This window comes from Ostrea edulis, chromosome 6, assembly GCF_947568905.1.
Source record: "Ostrea edulis chromosome 6, xbOstEdul1.1, whole genome shotgun sequence".
NCBI classification, from domain to species: Eukaryota; Metazoa; Mollusca; class Bivalvia; order Ostreida; family Ostreidae; genus Ostrea; species Ostrea edulis.
The window spans coordinates 84,097,367-84,116,785 of record NC_079169.1 but is presented as its reverse complement, the minus strand read 5'-3'; the positions used below and the strand labels follow the sequence as shown (position 1 = coordinate 84,116,785).

Here is a 19,419-nt window from a genome sequence, read left to right as displayed (position 1 = left end):
ATTCTGTCTAATTGAGAACTCCTATGACGTCGACGATAGAGACGAGATGATAAATCTGGATAATTGTAAAGTACTCATTTAGTCTGATAAACAGCAATTTGGTCAAACCATTAATCATTAACGCAAAATTTCAACAGATTGAAAAATTCGGTAATAATTAATTCTGTTAATACGATATAATTACCACTAATTATAAATAATAATGATATCCTAACAATCACTATTAATAATGATATCATAAGTAACCAAAATTAATATTGATAATAACCATTGACATTTGTTCTAATGGATGGTTGGTTGTATATTGTTTACGTCCCGCTCGAGAATTTCTCACTCATAAGGAGACGTCACCATTGCTGGCGAAAGGATGCAAAAATGTATTTTCACATGCCCAGCTATAGATAGGGCATATTATGGTGTAGCGATATCTTTACATCCATCTTTCCGTCTGTTCAGCAATCTGTCCGTTTGGAGTTTTCTGTTTCTATTTTCATTGGTTTTTGGGGGTCACATATCAAGCCAGGCGTGTAGCTAGAAAGAAAATGAAGTGTACACAAAGTATGGCAGGGTTTTTGGGGCCACCCTGAGGGTCTTAGACTTGGCCGCGTCAAACCTAAAACGTTAACATAGGTAGTGATTGCTCCTTCGTCAAGAGCTCAATATTTAGAAGTGAGAATCACTGATCTTTCTAATATGACCTTAAAAACGGAGGTCCCATGTCGCGGCAGGTATTGGCACGTTAAAGAACCCTCAATGCAACGCTCCTGAGCGCTAAGCATAGGTCTAAAGGACCTCCCCACTTTAGCTGTGACATACGGCCCACGATGATTTAGTAAAACATTTCAGTTTGAATTATGCAATTTACAATGCCCCAAGATGTTCATCGCATGACCGGTTTTTAAATCCTTTGTTTATATCAAGCACAATGTAGTCCAGAGTTCTCTTTTCTATTATAAGTCGTTTTTACAACAAAGAAAATGACATCCAAAATGCAAGACTGGACAATCTTGTGTTGGTGATGAAATTCATAAAAATAAATACAACAGAAATCTACAAAAACAACACGTTTTCTTTCCACCTCATTCACCTATATTGACCTCGGGTAGTAATTCTGTAGTGTTCAGGCTAAATGTGACCAATTAAACCTTAGTTTTCTACCATTTTATTCCAATATCCCGGGGGGAAAGGACTGTACACATACTGGAGATACATGTACATCAGTGTCTAATATTACGAAGAAGTATATTAGATAAATATATTTTTTTCTCTGAAACAATCAATCAACCAATCAATCAATCAAACAATCAATCAATCAAACGAACAAACAAACAAACAAACAATCAATCAATCAAACAATCAATCAATCAACCACTACTGATACACTGTTGCATTAGTGATATAACTGTATCAGTAATAAGTACAATGTTATTCATTGCTATTCATTAATGAACATTAGTAAGCAGTATATATATTTTTAAATGATCAAATGAACTCTCAACCCTTAATTATACACACATCAAAATTAAGGATTGTCTCCCTCATGTATAGCTCTGATCCTTAGACGAATTTGACTCCAGTCTTTGGCACTCTGTTTTTCCTTTTAGTTGTTACAAGTGTATTGTTATTTCGGATTTCCAAAATTTCGGCTTGAACATCACTGAAGAGACATTATTTGTCGAAATGCGCATCTGGTACATCACAATTGGTACCGTATAAGTTTTACATGCCTCATAGTTTACATGGTTTGGAAACAGTCTCTACTCTGTGTCTTATTTCTCGGGACTTTAGTGTTCGTGGACAATTTTGGGAGTTCGAAATTCCTCCGGTTGAGATGAAATATTGTAGAATGACTAGGCTCATCATGTAGATATTTGGAAACGATGTCTTTTTGCGAGTACATGTATGTGCATGCACGTGCGTCTACATGCTAGGGTTTAGTGTACAAACACGTACTCTTTTTCAATGCATTTAGCATTTCCTCAATCTTTCCACGTTTCTACCTGATATTAGTAAGTCTGTAGTTCTCCATTAAGGAGCTCGAGTTCCTTAACGGTGCAATGAACGCAGCGCATGGTCTGCAATGAACATCAGTTCGTCCACGTGCTAATCACTCATCTAACACTGAGAGCGGAATTGTCTAAACTACTGAATAAAATGACGGTACTTTGCGGGCCACACCATCATGAAATGACTATAAATATTTCCTATTTGTTTGCTATATTCAAAAATTCATACTTCTATCCATGTCAAATGGGTATAATTAGGTAAATAGGTAAATTTAAAATGCATTAACGTGTGGTATTGCCTGTGAATGATTTGATGTATCATATCATTAGTACAGTAGTTGCTACAACACTACACAATTTGTTGTGTTTATCAACTGTGCAAACAATTATTATTTCAACCAGATTCCATCTACCAGGGTCGGATCCAAATCCATGCTTACTTTTTACGACACCACATTGAAAACTCAACGCGATCAAAAGCAATGCTGTTGCAGAATAGATGTTAGATCCGCTCACATACCACTGCTAACGAACTACGTGGGCGGATTAAAGGATATATTATAATTTCAATCATAATATAATATTTCCTCAAAACGGACTAAGTCCAACAACCTGTAATTTTCTTAAAAATTGAAAGAAATCAAAATCCTTGCCACATGCACATCTTCCATACCCATACAAATACTCTGTAAAATAAGAAGGTCCTAGCTCGAAAACTATGGAAGGAAAAATAAAAGACAAATCATGTACCCTCATGCAATATTTCCTCAAAATGGACTAAGTCCAACAACCTGTAATTTTCTCAAAATTTGAAGAAAATCAAAATCCTTGCCACATGCACATCTTCCATACCCATACAAATACTCTGTAAAATAAGAAGGTCCTCAATTGAAATCTGTGGGAGGAAAAACAGTCAAATAATGAACTCTCTATGTTATAATTCCCCAAAACTGACTAAGTTCAACAACTTGTAATTTTCTCAAAATTTAGGAAAATCAAAATCCTTACCAAATGCACATCTTCAATATCCATACAAACACTTTGTAAAACAAGATGGCCCTCACTTGAAAATTGTGGGAGGAGTTAACTGGACAAATTATGTACCCACCATATAACAATAATTTTCAAACAAAGGGGCAAATCTCTTGCAAAAGAGGTCAAAATGGATAAAAATTGCAACATGATTTAGAGTGATCCACAAAGAAGCTACATAGCAAGTTTCAGCTTGATATATGACGGAGAAATGAAATTAGAAACAGAAAATCCCGAACAGACGGAAGGACGGATATGTTCCATCTAAAGACGAGTGTATAAAAAAAATAGTAATATATTTACAATGATGAACAAACAAGTTCTACAACTTCTGTTAAAATGTCTCTTATTAGAGCCCCACCCCTAGTACCACAATGTCTAGAGGCACACAACTAAAACTCTGACATATTATTTCACATACTTTATCTTAGTGATTGATTGATTGGGATTGAATTTGAAGATTAATAGAATCCTTCATTAGTACGAGTGTGGGATAGGGAAATTCCACCGAGGGGACAAGATTCGCAGTCTAGGACGAGGCTTTGTCGAGTCCTAGACAGCGAATCTTGTTCCAGAGGTGGAATTTCCCTACCCCACACGAGTTAATAATGAAGGATTATTTTTCTCACATTTCACCTACAGTTTAGTGCATAAATTTAGGAGCTTTGAGAAAATTCTAAATTATCAAAATCCTCATTTGAACCTCGATGCAAAAACTAATTAGATAGGCAGAAAGAGCGTATCCGAAAATGGTTTACACTGTAAGTGTAAACTAAAAAACCCAAGGTTGTCTAACAGAAAGCTATATACATTAAAATTTAAAGATAACAATGCAAAATATTTTTACTTCACCGTGTAACGTAAATCTTCACCATGTAACGTAAATCATAGAAAATATATGACGTCACAATCAAATGACGTCGCAGCAGTGTGAGACAGAAAAATCTCACATGGCTGTCTCACATGGGTAAAGTCGATCTCACACTGGTGATAATGTGAGAAAGTTATATTCTTGCTCCCTAAACATTGCACTGAACCTCTGAGAAAAGAGAAAAACTTAAATTTGGTGAATAATAACAAGAGTTGTCAGAAGACAACAACGTGACTCTACTTGTCCTATTCCACCTTCGTTTCAAATACAGATTCTGAGAGAAGGTCAAAGTTCAAAGTCGCTAGGCCATAAGTCTTTGTACCAAATGAAACATCTGGCCATGTTCTCTATGTAAAATGCTAAGGCCCTATCCCACTTGGCTCAAAAGATATAGCCGCGAGGTTTAAAGTTTTTGAAAAGTACAAACTTTGAAAAAACAGAATTGCTTTTTTTTCAGCAATGCTCAAGAACAACAAAGCTATGTGTTTCAAATCAATATTCAAACATTGGTATGTGGATGTCCAAAAATCATCATCCTCTGCTCAAAGTGTGGTTGAACTAAGGAGTCATAAATTTAATTTCTTAGCAAGAGAGAATGTCTCCATGTGAGTGCAATATTCTTGAGAGGGACGTTAAACAATATTCAATCAATCAATCTTAGCAAGAGCAAGGTGACCCAGGTGAGTGTTGTGGCCCAAGGGCCTTGAGTTTTCAACCATTACAAGAATAAAATAAATGCCATGGTGTAAATGGAATACACAGCATCGTGAAAGGTGGAGGTATATTATATATATGTACAAAAGTTGTTTATAGATTTTTGTTCCCATATTGCATTTTTAAATTGCAGAAGAGGAAACATTTCATTTTGCACCGCAATAGTATCTGGTGACATTTTGCTGTAATGCATCAAAATCCTAGGGCAATTATGGTTAAAAAACCAATAATGATTTCTTTCTTTGAAAGATTGATTGATTGTATATTGTTTAACGTCCCTCTCAAAAATATTTCACTCATGATGGAGACGGTCCTTGAAAGACAATAAAGCATAAATTGGTACATTTTGTTTGGTACCTTAAAGTACTATTGCTTTGAAAACAGTACTGGTACAATACATAATAAATATGGCATGCAAGTGCCATGTATTCATAAGTTCTCTTCAATTAAACATTCATGACAGAATTTTTAGCTTCATACTGAAATATTTCCAGATCTGATAGCAGTTTCGGCCTCTACTAAACTTAAGTATGGAATGACGTCAACAAGTAGATAAAAATGGTGTCAAAAGCAGCCATCAGAACAGGTTCTGCATAAAATCCTTATCACCAGACATGCCAATCAATCTCATCCTGCACAAGTTCCCAGGCTTATAGTCAAAGTATTCAACGATATGCACATTGGTTTGATGTTCTTTTTCTTTTCTTTTTTCAGCCTGTTAAGCTACATTAGCCAAAATATACAGGAGGATTCCTTGGTCAATGGAATTAACCAATCAAATAATCCGTTCATCCCCAAAAGTCCATGCAGCATCATGTAGTGCCCAAGCATTGGTAGGTATAAGTCCATCTACATCAAACACTCCATCTCCTTTGAATTTCTTCTTGTTGTTTTTTTTTTACACTATGTTATTAGCACTTTTAAATTTTTAAAAGTCAAGAAATATAAATCATGTCACACTTGAATTTCTTAACAAACATTCATTTTTTTCTTCAAAAATTCAAAACTGTATCATATTGGCTCAAAATAAGCAACACAGTACTACCTACATTGTAGGTACAATTGAATATTAAATATTCAGAGAATTCACATCCCCCCCCCCCCCCCCACTTTATTTTTTTTATTTTTTTTGTGTGATCAAATATTTAAAAGAAAATTATAGTAGAACAACAGCAAAAATATAAGATTTGCATTACACATACAAACAAGGGCATAAAGATAAATAAATCAACTATCTGTTGTTATTTATTTTATGTAAAAGTAATCTAAAGAGCTTCAAAACCCTAAAGTCCCCAGCCTATTGGGCCCCTTTTAACAAATCCTAGATCCACCACTGCATTCTATGATCTCATGATTCACTATATGTTAAATAAAAAGACTAAAACTACTTATTTGAACGACTGCACTCCAGCATTCTTACAGTGACATAGACAAAGGACATCAAGTATATACAGTGGTATGTACTAGTACCAGTACTACTTCACTCTGACTAATTTCTTTGAAAAAATGGATGCATGGACATCATGTAACTAAAAATGTTTGATCATCAAGTTTAAAAAGAAAATGCATAACATGTATAGATATTTAAGATAATATATGCACCACAGCAAACTCTGTTTAACTTTACAACTTTGATGTTCTGTTTCTACATGTTATGTATAAATCAGGAAATCTACACTTCAGTGTAGGGAAATTCTACTAGGGGAGCATGTAATCAGCACAGCCAATACAACCTCCATCAAACAACAGGAAATTTACGCAAGGAAAATTAATCAATCACTTCTATTATATTATGTATAATGAAACTGACAGCACCTGTTAAAGGATGACTCTTATTAAAATAACACCGTCACATTTAATAATTAAGTCCTAGTAGTTATTGATTTACATGTTATCATTTCAATATCATACCTATCTTTAATATATACTAAGAGGTTTTGTCAAACATCATTAGACCTATAGAATTAATTTAAAAAAAAAAGAATTTTGCTTCAGAATGATTTACCTGATAAATGTTAATCTTGTTTTATTTCAGGATGTTTGTTACTGGAGGAAGAAGGCGTATATAATCACTATATATATACAATGTACGTGTGATTTGTGTGGACGTTTTTGAGAATCTGTGATTCATGTTGTTTACTTTGCATAAATACTTGTAGATTTTTTTTGTTCTTCATCATGGTCCAGTTTTAATTAAACTTATTGATTGGAATATTTTTTTTGACTTAGTTTATTACCTTCACAAGAAAAAATAAACCAAACTACATGGACATTTTTTCTAGCTCCTTTACATATATCAAGATACTGAGACCATATAGCATTGAAGGAATAACTTCTCTCTGTTTAATCATGAGCATGTGAAAGACTTACTGGATGCTCAAAATGACTGATTCTACAGCAAACGATTCTACAAAAAAATTACTCTGTACAAACATTGGTGCATAAAAGCAAGATAGATTCTGCAAAGAATGTAATATGAAATGCATATAGCTACAACCAACTACTGCTTTCATATGCATAAAGCATTAGTCATAATTTATAGCACCATCAAAAAAATATATATCTGACAACCATGAATTCAATCTATTCTAATTAATGCATACCTCTCTAGCTGTTTTAATGTTTGAATATTTCAAGTCCTCCAATATGGACAAAGTCACTTGATTAATACATGTATATAAAATACAGTTCAACTTGTTTATCCCAAAAAGCCTTGAACCTGAACAAAATCTTTGGAGTATTTTTCATGGTAGAATTCAGGGTTCAATGGTTTGAAATATGTGCACATTTTACATAACATTTCAGATTGCACAACATCCTAATTAGACAAGTTGGACTGTATATCCCGTATATACATTGTATATGATTATCAGATGTGTACGTGTAATATTAGCCGAGTTTAAGTCGGCTGTCTTGAGTCATGATATCGGTTATAGAATGCAGTCATGTATTGTCCAATGAAGTCCTATGATATTGATTTGCAGTGTAAGAATTCAACATCTTGCCCTGCCACCTGTCACTGTAAGTTGAGTGACATTTTATTTGTAAGGGGCTGTAAGTTTTCAATTTGTAAATTCTGTGAGTCTTTAATTGCAAGTTTTGCGAGTATTCAATTGAAGTTCTGTGAGTTTTACTTTCAAGTTCAGAGAGTTTTTAAGTTATGTGAGTTTTTTTTAATTTACGTTCTGTGAGTTTGTGAATTCTTAATTTTAGTTATGTGAGTTTTTGATTTTAATTTATGTGAGTTTTCAATAATATGTTTTCCGACTGTGTTTTCAATACTATGTTCTGTGTTTTTAATTGTATGTTCTGTGTTTTTAATTGTGTTTTTGAGTGTATGTTCTGTGTTTTTGAGTGTATGTTCTGTGTTTTTGATTGTGTTTTTGAGTGTATGTTCTGTGTTTTTGATTGTGTTTTTGAGTGTATGTTGTGTTTTTGAGTGTATGTTCTGTGTTTTTGATTGTGTTTTTGAGTGTATGTTCTGTGTTTTTGATTGTGTTTTTGAGTGTATGTTCTGTGTTTTTGATTGTGTTTTTGAGTGTATGTTCTGTGTTTTTGATTGTGTTTTTGAGTGTATGTTCTGTGTTTTTGATTGTGTTTTTGAGTGTATGTTCTGTGTTTTTAATTGTGTTTTTGAGTGTATGTTCTGTGTTTTTAAGTGTATGTTCTGTGTTTTTGAGTGTATGTTCTGTGTTTTTGATTGTGTTTTTCATTGTATGTTCTGTGTTTTTGATTGTGTTTTTAATTGTATGTTCTGTGCTTTTGATTGTGTTTTTAATTGTATGTTCTGTGTTTTTGATTGTGTTTTTGAGTGTATGTTCTGTGTTTTTGAGTGTATGTTCTGTGTTTTTGATTGTGTTTTTGAGTGTATGTTCTGTGTTTTTGATTGTGTTTTTGAGTGTATGTTCTGTGTTTTTAATTGTGTTTTTGAGTGTATGTTCTGTGTTTTTTATTGTGTTTTTAATTGTATGTTCTGTGTTATCACCTGAGTTATAGCGTTCAAATTGATGACTCTTGTGTATCAATGAACAAATCTCATGAACAAGTGTATCAGAGGGAGGCTATCAATGTTTTGTGTATCAGAGGGAGGCTATCAATGTTTTGTGTATCAGAGGGAGGCTATCAATGTTTTGTGTATCAGAGGGAGGCTATCAATGTTTTGCTTATGTCCTGGTAACCTCATACTTGCTCAAGATCGATACAAAACATGATCAGGGGTTGTATGCAACGCCTCACACATTGTGTCATGCGGCATAGGAAGACCTACTTAAGGATACAAATAATTTACCGTATGAGTGATATCCACTGAATAAAGGGGTAAATATGTGACAAAAAGTCAGGGGAATGTGACAGGCAGTGTACATATTAAACTACTATTTTCCTAAAGTTTGGTAAACTACCATTTTCCTTAAGTTTGGTAATTAAAGTTTGGTAAACTACCATTTTCCTAAAGTTTGGTAAACTACCATTTTCCTAAGTTTTGGTAAACTACTACTTTCCTAAAGTTTGGTAAACTACTATTTTCCTGAAGTTTGGTAAACTATTACATGTATTTTCCTGAAGTTTGGTAAACTATTATTTTCGTAAAGTCTGGTAATCAACATCAAGAGTACGGCATGGCAACTTCTGTTACTTCCTTTAAAAGCTATGTCCAATGAAATGCTGGATAGCAATTAATTTGCATGATGTAATGCAATTATGATCAAAAGAAAAACCAAGTCTCCTTAACTTTGAAATTCCCCAACAGATCAACATTAACTCTGAAATCCCATCATTAAGGAGGAGTGCTACACCAGAAAAATTGGATGTGGATGAAAAGTGGAGGATATATATATGTACACAATATTTTGAAATTGAAAACTTTCAAATTTACTTCATTTAATAAAAAAAAAATGCAGTTTTAGTAGAAAGTAATTTAGAAAAAAAAATTAAAATCCCCTCTGGACTTGAACACACGATCTACAGTTCAGTAGTTGACATGCTAACCTACTGAGCTACTCCGCTAGGTTTTGGTTTCCATGCAGTACTGTGAAGTAAACAAGATTAATTCACAAATGTAGCCAACACAGATTCAAAATTATTATACAGTACAAGAATTCATTATTTCACACTGCAGCTCATTGGACTAAGAGTGGGCAGATAATTATATCAACGTCTAAAGAAAATTGTCAAAATACATTCTACTGTTTGTCAAATAAGCAGCCCCAGGCTTAGCAGCTTATTGTGTTTCACATTTGTTGGGACAAATTTTGGTGAGTAGAAATTCTCCGAATGTTTTCTTTCTTGTGTGTTAGTATTTAGTATTGCTGAACCTTTATCTGTAACAGCTGATGATTGCAACATACATGACAATTTCATGAATCATAAACCTTGAAAAATGTGGATGGCTGACACAGGTACACCTACAATTTTTTGATATATAGATCTAAAATATGATATTTTGATTGATTCATTGTGGCTTTTCTCAAATTTCTTTATTCCGTTAAAAATATTATAACTGAATGTTTATCAAAGCCTCCCCACACTACATAAATTCGTTACTATCATGACCCCCCCCCCCCCCACCCCCATTAAATAAAAATTTGTGACAAGATCCCCTTCCTTTATTAACTTTACAAATATTATATCTTGATTTTTCCTATCTAATCAGTAGGACTGAAACGATTCACCAAAATATCAATATATTGCCTTGATTTTCTGTTCAATACGTTTATTCCAAACGGATTCAGTAAAATACTACACAGTCTATGTCTGTACTTATTGTTTTACAAAATAGCATTGAGTAACGTTCAGACTGTTTGCCATGAGTCTGACGATTGATTGAGTTTATATTGTTTAACGTCCCTCTTGATAATTTTTCACTCATATGGAGACATCATCATTGTCAGTGAAGGGCTGCAAAATTTAGACCTATGCTTGGTGCTTATGGCCTTCGAGCAGGAAGGGATCTTTATCGTGCCACACTTGCTGTGACAAGGGACCTTGGTTTTTGCGGTCTCATCCGAAGGACCACCCCATTTAGTCGCCTCTTGCGACAAGCAAGGGGTACTTAGGACCTATTCTAACCCCGGATCCTCACGGGATTTGAATCTGACAAAAATAACAATGAACTTTATCCTTTTAAACTACAGAGCCAGCTGGTACGTTGCCGTTTGGCAGTTTGGAAACATTGTGCTTCTAAAATTATGATTGTGAATCTTCATAATTAAATTTTTCATCAATGTTGGTTTCTTCTGTAAATTTTATCATATTGAAAGAATTGAATCGTGGCATAAGCATTGCAATATGTATCGTATCGTGAAAGGGGGGGGGGGAGGGGGGGGGGGTGTCGTTTCAGCCCTACTAATCAGACAGCTGAAATTGGAAGAACATCTTATGTTTTAGATTTCTGGTTCTATCTAATATGTACATATGATAACATACATTATTACTGTCCCAATTCTACCCAAATGGCCCATGTATGTAAAACACACATATATAACACTGCCCCGTCACGATTTTACCCTTATGTATGTAAATTTTATGCAAAATGCATGATATAATAAAACACTGCCCAGATTTCAACCTGTGTATACACTAATTCATACATTAAAACATGTCTATAAAACACCGCTATTAATGTCCTGACTCTTCCCTGTATAACATAAAACATTGTTTTATCATTTATATTAATATTTTTACATATATAACTTGATTATCCTCATCAAGCATCGTCTCTTGGTACCGTTTGCAGCTAAGTTACCCAAGTATGCTAAATAAGTATACACATATCTTTAACATGGTTGGCTTTTCTGCACTTGGTACAAGAATGGCTGGTTGTAAAATAACTTGCACTGAGCATACACTGTGTTTAACAAAGAGAAACAGAATTTGTATGGGTTACTCATAATTTATTTAACTATGTGTACATTTGATCTTGTTGATATAAAAAATTGTAACTGAATATAAGTGTGAATAAAAACTGTAATTGTTGATTTTATTAAGCTAACTATTCTGCATTAGATACAAGAATAACAGGGTTATCATATTGCAAAAATTGTTTACTACAATGAGTATGTGCCTATTAGGAATATTATATATGTTAACTGTGTTTAACTATTTATTTATTCATTGTCCTTGTTTTTAATATTATTCACTATTTGCGCTCTGTGAACTCATGTTATGAACCAATAAATATATACAGATGTGCAATTTATTGAATTTCATTCTAAGTCAAAGGTTTTACAGAATAAAACAAATTTATGTTCCTGCTCTACAAAAAAATCACAAACTCTGACAATATATTGTCACATGGACAGAGACTTGCATAAAAGCTATTTTTTAGCCAGACGGATTCCCCATTCCCAAACCCCAGAGACAAAGCTTCTGTCCTTCATTCCTGTGGTCATAATATTACCAGGCACAACTGTTATGGAGAAAATTCGAACTAACACAAGGAACTTGTCCATTTAACTGAAGATACTCCTTTCTGCAATAACATAAAACATCAAAAGTAGAATTTGTACATACCTAACCTGTTGTCCATATCTTGAAGGTACACGCAGCGCTAAATCTGACAGAGGATTCATAATTCTGTAAACTTTTAAAAAGCATTACTGAGAAATTCTTCTCCAAAACATACTGGGCGCAGCCATCTTGAATCTCACGAACTGCGAGATTTACACGGGAAGAGAGGGATATCGGCCATCATTCATAAGATCTCTTTGGAACTAACATCAGTTCGGTTGTCTAATAGCCTATCTTTGAAGATGTCATCTCAGGTTCAGAGTTTGCAGAAACAATTAACACAACTTCGACAAGAAGCTAATGTAAACAGAATTCCTGTATCGGAAGCCATTCAGGAGTAAGTCTATTGTGATTTGACGTCCCTTAAAAAATGAAATCGATTAGCTTTAGCTCTGTGGTTGTGGAGTGCACCTGATAATGATCACACCCTCGTTGGGTGAATACATAATAAGGGTGGTGCACATTACAAGGGTGAATTTGGCATTACCCCCAGGCTAGTCTATATTGTGTATTTTCATTCCTAAATTGATTGTAGATCTAGGTGAATAGTTTCAATATTGAGAAAAATATTGATATTATATGAATGGATGAATCACAGGATCTGGTAGTTTTGACTCGTGACTGTAACAATAGTTGTAGGAATCTAAACCATACCTCCCCGTGATATATTAAAAAAAACAGAATTGTTTATTTAGGATTTATCATTTTTGTTTGAAGTGCGATGGTTATGAAAATGTGTGCTCATTAATTATTGTAGAAACATCGTTATTTAACTATGTGTAGCAATCAATGTAAATGTGTGTCCCCTGTCCACTGATCATTGTGAAAACACCTTAGTGAAAACAGTTTTATAACTGCATTGTTGTGCAACCTTTGATCATTAATTACGAGCTTACAGTAACCTAACTATTCTTTGTATTGAAAATGAGGCCCACTTAATCGAATATTGTGATGTGTATAATGATCTTAGAAAAAGCTGTCAAATATCAAAACAGCATATTATTGTCATCCTACCTGATGACAGAAGACATCAGCGGCACACACACCATGAAGATGAAATACGCAGATGAATTAAACCAATTCAGTACTGTAAATAGCTTAGAAAAAAGTAATGATTTTTTCTGGGCCGGATCGATTAGGGGACGTATTAACTAGGGGACGGATAGGTAATGGGACGAATCGACTAAGGGACGGATTGATAATGGGACGGAACGACTAGAAAGCGTATGTTGTTGTTTACATATACATGTAGGTTCACCTAGACATAATCTCAGCGAGATTCATCGAGGCTGGATATTTGGACTGACACCTCTTCCGAATCTCAGACCAGTGTCGCACAAAGTGATTCAGGAAATCTTGCCTGAACTTTGGCTGCTTGTTGCGAGTGAAATGGATTAATCTGAATTTCTTGTCCGCTTCAACTTTTCGCCTTAGAGATCTTATTAACTCCCTATCACATCTTACCTTTACATTGTGTAAATCCCACAGTACATCAAGTTGGCTATTTTCAAAGCCATTGCAAACGACCAAACGTATGTCTTGATTCATTTTGATCATTGCATAATGTAGTCGGAACACTGATGGTCATGATGAAACTAGGTAATGAATGTTTGAAAGATATTTTAATTAGTCGATCAAAACATGATTAAAGTAAGGAGGCTTTATTTTCTATTTTTATATATATTAATTTACGTGACTTCCGCCTAGATATCTATCTATCTCTATAATATGTATTGTCTGAAAGATATCCCTCACATTCTGATAATCATATTCCATTTCAATGATTGCCATTGAACTTGATCATGAATGACAAATATATGGTACCCTCAAACCTATAAAACATAAATAGCAAGAAATGGGCACCAGGATAGTTCCACTCTGAGCCAGAGGCATGCTGTTATCACAGTTTATGGAACTACTAACAGCTGAGCATATTGTATTTTAAAAGTTTTCAAAATGTTTCACAAATAGAAAAGAATGCTGAAGTGTAGTTTCAATTTACAGTATAAATGCTGTTAATTAAGCCGGGCTTTAATTGTCTTACTCGTAATGAAAGCTCAGATCATAAGTCTACATGCTATAATTGACATTAACGTTGCAGTTCCTAACTTCCAGTGATCATTTAAAACATCCTTGTTGTTCAAAATGGGAGATCGTGATCTGGTAAACAATGTATCCTGGTCATTTCAGGCATGCATGTTAACACTTGAAGTTGTTTGGAAACTAGTACATAATGATATGGGTTGTTGAACTTGGTCAATGTTTCTATAAATTTTTTTTCACTTTTCTCAACAATTATTTTTACAGCCTAGATACATAAATGAATGATGTACTTAGAACTTTAGAAGTACATGTTTTTTGTACTGTGTCAGAACATATGGACAGATGTATGATAATTGCATGTACATGTAGTAGTCCTGTACATGTAAAGAATGGTTGGTCTTCAGCCACTCCCCTAAATCTGCATCCTGATGAGAACAGACCTAAGTCTAGCTTGTATGTGCAGGATCATGCATCCTTTTGTGTTTTTTTTTTAGATTTCAAAAACTTTCGCATACTATCTGTCAGAGTTTTAACATGCCCTTACAAACCCACCGGACTACTATCACTATAGGGGAATAGGGCTTTATCTACCATTCACTCACATCTCCTGTCCAATAGGCACTTGTTCAAAGATAGAGTTCTGGGGGGAAAATACTCAGGCTGAACAGTGAGAGAAATTTTTTTTTTTAAGGCATTCCATGAAACATTTTGATAAGTTGTCAAACTTGGGTATTTTAAACATACACAAAGTACTTAATGGGTACAGGTTATGGACAGTTTATGGGAGATTATCAAAGAGGAAATACTGTCCATTTCTTCTCAAAAATGTAATTGTCTTTATGTGCTAACTTGCATGTACTTTCTACTCTATACACATCTATATAAATGGTTATATAAAGGAATAAATCTCTTTATTTTTTTTGTTGGTTTATGATGAAAGAAGTAGATTTGATTGTGTGGTAATATGAATAAAATAAAGACATGTATGCAGACTAAAATTACCATGTGTTCAAATTGATTTATTTGCATCATAATTATCCAAAAGACCTAAACAATTAGTACTTGTATACATTATTTCCCATTTATCTATTTCTATTGGCGATGACTATAGATATAATTGAAAGTAGTAAAAATGTTTTATTGTAATTTTCATTCATAGATAAGAATTATGCATATGTAAGCTTTGCCCTGCATCCCAAATGGCATTTGTGTATATATGTTTGATACGTATTTTAATCTGTGGTTATTAAAACCCGACACATAAGTGTTAATGTCTCAGATTGGTAAATTTATTACGTAAGCAAATTTCAAAAACAATTCGGGATTAGGTTGTTTCATTACTTGCATCGATCTGCTTATTTTTTATGATACCATTTTCCCAAGAGTTAAAGTTGTGTGATCCATAAGAGACATGTTTAAATAGATGCATACCTATTTCGTAGTGTTATCGCGGACAGAGACACTGGACACTGTATTTATTCATTTAAACTATATTTTATTCACAAAGTGAATGGGATCGGGCAGCAGGCATAGCCTATTTAAGCCCTCTCCCTACATCAAGGTCAAGTGTGAAATGGAAATACAAGGCACACACATATACAAATAAATAAAATATGTATATATATAAAGTTCTTCAACAAAAGAGGGTTACCTCTACATTTGCAACAATATATTTACAAAAAACTGTCGAACCTCGTTATCTTGAACTTGATGGGGCTGATAAAAGACTTCAATATGTTTGAGGGTTGAAAATATTTAGGTTAAAATACGTAAAGAATGTAGTTGGTACTTCCACCTTACTTTAACATATCCATGGTATTTGAGATATTGCCGCATGTTCAAGATAACGAAGGTCAACTGTACTTGAAATGATCATCAAAATTTTCATTTTATTCTCTGAAAAAAGCTTGTTAGCGACTATGATATTTACATGAAAAACATTCATGAAGCAGGATTAAATATTTTTGAAAAATAAATCAACCTTCTCACAGCCATACAAAATATCATTCAGTGGTTCTTATTCACAAAATGTACATGAATCATAGTTTAGTTTCTCAATTTTTAACAAAAATAGCAACTAAAATTTTATGGCTAATATGATATTGTAGCCACTGAAATTCTCTATCCTTTGAAATAGTAAAAACATTTATATATTTTTATTCCACTCTTCTTGAGAGATAATCCCACATTTTATGACATAGTTTTTTTCTTGTCCCTTAATAGAATATATATAGGAAAGAAGTTACACGAAACAAAACAGTAGGATTTTGAACTTTTATAAACTGGTTTATTATTAACTCTTCAGTCCAGCCATTCTAGAAGTCTTTTATGGTTTCTTTTCTGAGGGAATTTATTTAAATACTTAAACTTTAAACTGAATCATAAAGTGAACGAAATTTGTTGCGTGAAAACCGAGGTATAACGGAGAATGAATTATTATGTGTTTCAGTATATTGAGCTATACCAACCAGCATGCTCAGGACGATGCTTTGGTAATCGGAGTGAACCAGTCGGAGAATCCATTCCGAGAGCCCAAACCATGCTCCATTCTTTAAAGGTAATATCTATGTACATGTATTGTAGGAGGATGTGAATTCATGCTCCATTCTTTAAAGGTAATATCTATGTACATGTATTGTAGGAGGATGTCAATTCATGTTCCATACTTTAAAGGTAATTTTATAAAATACTCTTAACTGTCATGAGTGTATTTGTGTACATGTAGTAAATGAAGATGTGAATTAAAGTAGCTCACTACATCAAAACAACTTGTACTTTTTATGTCATTACGTCACTTGATGGCGATGTTTTGTAAAATTATTTTTAATCAATCAATTTGTTTGTATATCTAAGTAGCTTAGTGGATTACTGAATCACAGTTCCCAAGTTCAAATCCGCCAGTGTCTTTTGTGTTATTTATAGAATTAGAGTGTTCAAAATCGGGGGGGGGGGGGGGGGGGGGGGGGGGGGGGGAGATCCGCCAAAACTGCATGGGGTTTTTTTGGTTGCCTTTTTGACACATGTACTTATTGCATATCATATCTTTTATGATTAATCACTTCTTGCTGATTTGATAAACTCTTTCAAGGTGCAGTGAGCTACCTTAAGGTGGCTCAACATATGGTGACACCCAGTTAGGAAGAAATGTTAATCCTTTTATTGATAAGATATTTGAACAACTGAACACATGAAAATTCAAGATGTATAAATAAAAAGAAGTTATAAGAAAAGGAAATTAAACTAGCTAGTCTATATAAGCAAACTGAGGTTCCTGCAGTATTCAAACAAATGATTTACAAATCTGCAGTCCATTGACCAAGTTAACCAATGAGCCATGGAATTGGAGAACTTTCATGGTTGACACAACTTGAGCTTTATACCCCATGCAAGGAAGTTGCGGAGGGTATAATGTTTTTGACCCGTCTGTCAGTCCCCTTCTTGTCAGCGCAACTCCTCTGAGACCACTCAACAGAATTTCGTGAAACTTTGTAGTTAATAAGGACACACTGTGTAGAAATGCACATTCCAAGGAAATTCTAATTAGATAATTTTTCTGGGAGTTATGCCCCTTTTTAACTTAGAATTTTGAGCCCATCTGTCCTGTTCTTGCAGAAATACATTGCATTACCATTCATTATGTGAGGCATTGTCAAGCAATGTTGGAGCTTGGGGTATGTGAGCTTGCTCACTTTTGCTTTCTTTCATTCTAAATGATTGCCATTTCGTTAGAGTGTTAACTGCACTAGATTTTTTTGTTTTTATTGTGTTTTTTAAAAATTAATTTCATGCACAAGATCAAGAGGCTTCAAGAGTCAAGACATTGTGTACATTGAAGGCCATTATGCATACTACATTTAATCTTGTGGCACTTTGTGTATTGATTTGTCATTTGCCAGTGTTTTTTTTTTCACAAAAAGAATGAAATATTAATGAATTTAGCTTAAAAAACAATGATTCGAATTACAGAAATATGACAAGACTTTTGAAATTGACACCTTGGAGATGGAATAGAGGCTCTTAATTATTCATGATCTGTTGGAAGGCAACACATAAAATATGAAACATGATTTATTATTTAGAATTAGAAATCAGGGATGTTGGGGATCAGTTTCGAAAATCCATTAGTTTTTGCCTGAAAGGTTTGACTTGTACATTTATTACTTATTTATTACCTACTGAGAGGTCTTAGTAGTTGTGTGATTGTATTCTTACTGTTATTTTTCAGAAGTGCCAAGTACACATGGACATGGAACAGCATCTCCATTTTAATCGTGGTAACAATGGGCATGTGCAACCTTCGTGAATGTTCCTCCATTCTTCTCTGTATAGACTTGTATATCATTGGTGTTGTAATGTTATGAAGGCATTTCTTCTTTTTTTTTATAAGGTATAGGGTTTCTTTCTCCAAGAAATCTGTAGGTTCAAAAACATTTTTTTGTTTTTTTGTTTTTGTTTTGAAAAATTAATCAACTAACCTTATCAATTGGTCACAGAGAATGTGGAAAGACAATGATTGGTTTCAAATGTTTGTCATTATTTGCTAATTACAGTTTGGGGAGGGTGGTTACCTTAGACAAATGTCTAAATTATGGCCAGACTGTCAGGATATGGTCAGTTTTCGTGTTCTTATTTTTTTCATTAAATCTTGGTGAATTTAGAATCCAATGAATTTCTTCAAATTTTGGGGGGGTTATCTTTCTAATGAACACATTCGAACCTGTGTTCATACTTTGTAATAAAAAAAATCTCTTTGCTCTCACTTCAAAAAGAGGACCAAAGACCAATTATATATTTTGTGCAATACTTAACACACAGCTGTAGAGATTCTCATGTTTCATTTAAATGAAGTTGTGCAATATTTTATGTACCAGTTTGTTTGCTCCAAACTTTGAACATCGATGTACATGTTATAATAGTCTCCGTCTGTCATTTCATATAAGCACAGTGTATTACTTGCAATGTTTTTCGCCTTTTTTGTGTTCTTTGATGCAGTGTATGTACAAACTTTATTGCTACATAATGTCATGGAGGATTTGATAGCGAATCTCAAGCAAGGAAATGTTTCATAAAATACTAGTGTCATTTTTTTGTTAGTTTTGATAGTATAAATGCTTTATAAAGTGCGTAAATATCCAAGCTTTAGCCTTCTTTTTTTTTTTAAATTTTTAATTTCCTCTCAATACTGTTTTTAGATTTATTGTTTGTGCAATTTTATGAGAGATTATAAATAAAGTAAACCAAAATACA

At 33.7% G+C, this 19,419-nt stretch overlaps 2 protein-coding genes across 4 annotated transcripts in view; one reads left to right on the top strand and one right to left on the bottom strand.

Annotated features, from left to right (window-relative positions):
- LOC125683079 (tRNA wybutosine-synthesizing protein 2 homolog) overlaps positions 1 to 12,279 on the bottom strand; it is a 29,817-nt gene extending 17,538 nt beyond the window's left edge. Inside the window, exon 1 of one of the 3 annotated variants that reach the window (XM_048923809.2) lies at positions 12,138 to 12,279. In XM_048923809.2, coding sequence (XP_048779766.2) covers positions 12,138 to 12,148 — 11 coding nt within the window. In that variant the 5' untranslated portion in view covers positions 12,149 to 12,279. Of the gene's footprint in view, positions 1 to 6,993; positions 7,037 to 12,132 lie in introns of those variants that run through there. The other 2 variants (XM_048923806.2, XM_048923804.2) reach the window with 2 other exon arrangements.
- A 52-nt stretch (positions 12,280 to 12,331) lies between these two features.
- LOC125683080 (guanine nucleotide-binding protein G(I)/G(S)/G(O) subunit gamma-7-like) lies at positions 12,332 to 19,419 on the top strand. Its single transcript, XM_048923814.1, has 3 exons — positions 12,332 to 12,466; positions 16,622 to 16,729; positions 18,398 to 19,419. Exons 1-2 carry the CDS (start codon positions 12,372 to 12,374, stop codon positions 16,725 to 16,727), a joined length of 201 nt encoding a protein of 66 aa, XP_048779771.1. The 5' UTR covers positions 12,332 to 12,371; the 3' UTR covers positions 16,728 to 16,729; positions 18,398 to 19,419.

Excerpts from the sequence above, each read along its gene's own strand:
- LOC125683080 (XM_048923814.1), top strand. The coding sequence starts at position 12,372 with ATGTCATCTCAGGTTCAGAGTTTGCAGAAACAATTAACACAACTTCGA. Across the intron at positions 12,467-16,621 it reads GTATCGGAAGCCATTCAGGA|TATATTGAGCTATACCAACC; the intron begins GTAAGTCTATTG and ends TATGTGTTTCAG.